The 3,118-nt window shown below is 40.5% G+C and overlaps 1 protein-coding gene across 3 annotated transcripts in view; it reads left to right on the forward strand.

The window, feature by feature from the left end:
- The window catches only part of IL1RAPL1 (interleukin 1 receptor accessory protein like 1), a 1,649,761-nt gene that overhangs the window by 1,019,565 nt on the left and 627,078 nt on the right, over positions 1-3,118 (forward strand). For all 3 annotated transcript variants that reach the window (XM_019524638.1, XM_019524639.1, XM_019524640.1), the window contains one exon: positions 2,197-2,350. In XM_019524638.1, the coding sequence (XP_019380183.1) occupies positions 2,197-2,350 (154 nt within the window). The remainder of the gene's footprint in view (positions 1-2,196; positions 2,351-3,118) is intronic.

The following is a 3,118-nucleotide window of genomic DNA, read 5'->3' on the forward strand; positions in this document are numbered from 1 at the left end:
AAAAAAAGTGTTGCCAGTCTGGCTCGGTGTGATATGCATCAGTAAGGCTGTGTAGAAAAGCACATGGAGCAATTGCTTATACTATGCCATATTCCAGCTTGTGCTACTGGAACCCCCACTTCCCAGATGTAAAATTCACTCAAAAATATATTGAAAATACTAAAGAAGAAGCCATGCATGTTAATACCCAAGTGGAAAATTCAGGTTGTGCCACCTAATGTTCATCAAGAATTCTACATTTTCCTAATTTTTACAGTGAAATACAAGTGAAAAACATACTAATCAGAGTTTGACTCTTGTTCAGGCAACACCAGCAAGAAAAGGTAAATGTACCAATGCCTCAGTTGTTGAGTGTTGCATTTCACGTAAAATATCTGGTGTTCTCAAGGATTTGTTGATTATTTTATTTTAGTGTTTGGCATTAATTTTCTGGAGGGTTATTTCTGGAGATCACAACCTAGTTTTTATTGATACGTGTTACAGCCTGCAATCTGCTCAATGTAGTTTCTATGGATTGTAGTTGGAAACATGCTCAGCAGCACCTTTCAGCACTTTCTAGGCTCAATTCCTTAATACACATATTTCATTGGCAAGCAGAATAGTTCTGTCCTCCTGGGTAAATCTGAAATTAGTCTATGTTTAAACTGCTCTGCATTCTAATAATAATAATTTTAAAAAATCAAGATTTATAGCTACTTGTAAACATAGAGTGCAAGACTACATTTCTGATGGGAAGCAGGATGCCCTTGAAGCCTTGAAGAAGCGTGAATCTCCCTTTTAAATAATGAAAACATTGAATCAAAAGATTAGTGTGTTTGGAAGACCCAAAAACCCTACAAAAATACTTTAAAAGCATGAATCCATTTAATTTTGTACTTAAATTATTTGATGTGAGATATCTTCCCCTCTCCCCTCTTGAAGCCAGGCCAATGCATCTTGTGTTTAATATTCATCAGATAAAATGGGTATAAGTACTGGGATACCCACTGGTAGAAGGGGCCCCAACTGGAACCTTAGGACCTCCTCCTTACAGGGCAGCATTTGTCTCATTAAGCCACACACCTCCCCTCCTGAGTGCCCAGCTTCAAAAAGAGAGGTCAGGACAGGACTCTAGAGAATACCTAGCCTGTGGTGTGGTGTTTTTAGAGTTTTGGGTAAGAGTGACCTAGAATTTGGATTTTCTACTACCTGAGTAATTCTCCTCACTACTAGGTTACTGGGCTAGGAGATGGGAGAGTCTTTCTCATACCTGCTAATCATGGTTTTTCTCCAGTTAACATTTCACACCTTGCCTCACATTATACACATGCCTGGACAATTCTGTTTCTCCCCAGGCAGCTTACCAGCCTGAATGTAGCCTATGGAGCATGCTCAGTAGACTGATGCAGGGTATGCTGAATCCCAAACTGTATAAATGAGCAAAAACTGCAGTTACATGGCTAATATATTCATCACTGTTGTACATGAAGGAAAAATATGATCTGGTTATACTTTTTTGGTGTGTGCCAAAGTTCAGCCTAGATAGTCACAGGATTTTATAAGAGTCCACGTATTAAACTATGAAAATAAGAATTAATTTCAGCATGAATGCAACAGATACAATTGCATCTATGCAACTTCAAAATTATGAAACATTATACTTTTAACAAATAATATGCATTTAGATACTGGAAAATGTGATTTCATCTATAGTAAGAGCATGGATAAATGAAACCTTTCAAATCAGATTTGAAAATGCTTTCAAGCATGGAGACACAACTTACCTGCTTCTCTTTCTATTTTGCTGACCTTTGCTGCCTTTCATTTGACTTAATTATTGCTGTACAGCAATTCCAGTCCATAGACTGGAGTTTTCTGGTTATGTAATAGTCCCACCTCAGGCAATATTAAATATATAGGAAGGAAAGAAGTTCTTCACACTACTACTTCAAAGCACTGTCACTATGGGAATACATTTCCTGACTTCCTCTGGGCTCTTGGCAGCTATACTGTCAATCATTAATGTGGAATTCCAAAGACTTTTGTATTCTATCTGAATCAAAATTTGATTTTGAGGAGGCTCAGTATAATGTGCAGTCACTGATCTCAGGCTTTATGCTAAGACCTTTCCTAGGCTTCTTGAGTGGGCAACACTGACAATCATCAACTTATACTTAAAGGACTTAGTAACTGAAGTATTATACTGTCTTTGAACAGGAATGCAAAACAAAAACGTGGAGACCAAGTATTGTATTCAGAAAGGACACTCTGGTTATTCGGGAGGTTAGAGAAGATGACATTGGAAATTATACTTGTGAGTTAAAATATGGAATCTTTGTTGTCAGAAGAACTACAGAATTAACAGTAACAGGTAATTATATTTTCTCCCAATGCCTCTTTGGTTTTGTTAAAAAGACCTTTTTTTATTTATTTAGGTCATGTGTGTTGAAGTCATTTCATCTACCTAGCCATACATAAATTTTGATGACATGGTTTATCTTTGAATACAGGACATATCGGAAGCAAATGACAAAATTGAAAATTTCATAGTTTCATAGTTAGTAGGGTCGGAAGGGACCTGAGCAGATCATCAAGTCTGACCCCCTGCCATGGCAGGAAAGAGTGCTGGGGTCAAGCGACCCCAGCAAGCTGTTCATCTAGCTTCCTCTTAGAGACCCCCAGGGTAGGGGCCAGTACCACTTCTCTTGGAAGTTGGTTCCAGATCCTAGCCGCCCTGAACATGAAGTAGCGCCTCCTGATATCTAGCCTAAACCTACCTTCTGCCAGCTTGTGACCGTTATTCCTGGGCACTCCTGGTAGTGTTTGGGGGAACAGGGACTCCCCCAATGCCTGCTGGTCCCCTCTGACTAGTTTGTAACAGGCCACTAGATCCCTCCTCACTAGATCCCCCCTTCTCTTGTGGAGGCTGAATAGGTTCAGGTCCCGTAGCCTCTCCTCGTAGGGCCTGCCTGCTGCCCCCTGATCATGCAAGTGGCCCTCCTCTGGACTCTCTCCATGTTGTCCACATCCCTCCTGAAGTGAGGCGCCCAGAATTGGATGCAGTACTCCAACTGCGGCCTGACCAGTGTCGCATAGAGGGGGAGGATCATCTCCTTGGACCTGCTCGAGATGCATCTGT

Source organism: Gavialis gangeticus, unplaced genomic scaffold, assembly GCF_001723915.1.
Source record: "Gavialis gangeticus isolate Ggan-Ray unplaced genomic scaffold, GavGan_comp1, whole genome shotgun sequence".
Lineage (NCBI taxonomy): Eukaryota > Metazoa > Chordata > Crocodylia > Gavialidae > Gavialis > Gavialis gangeticus.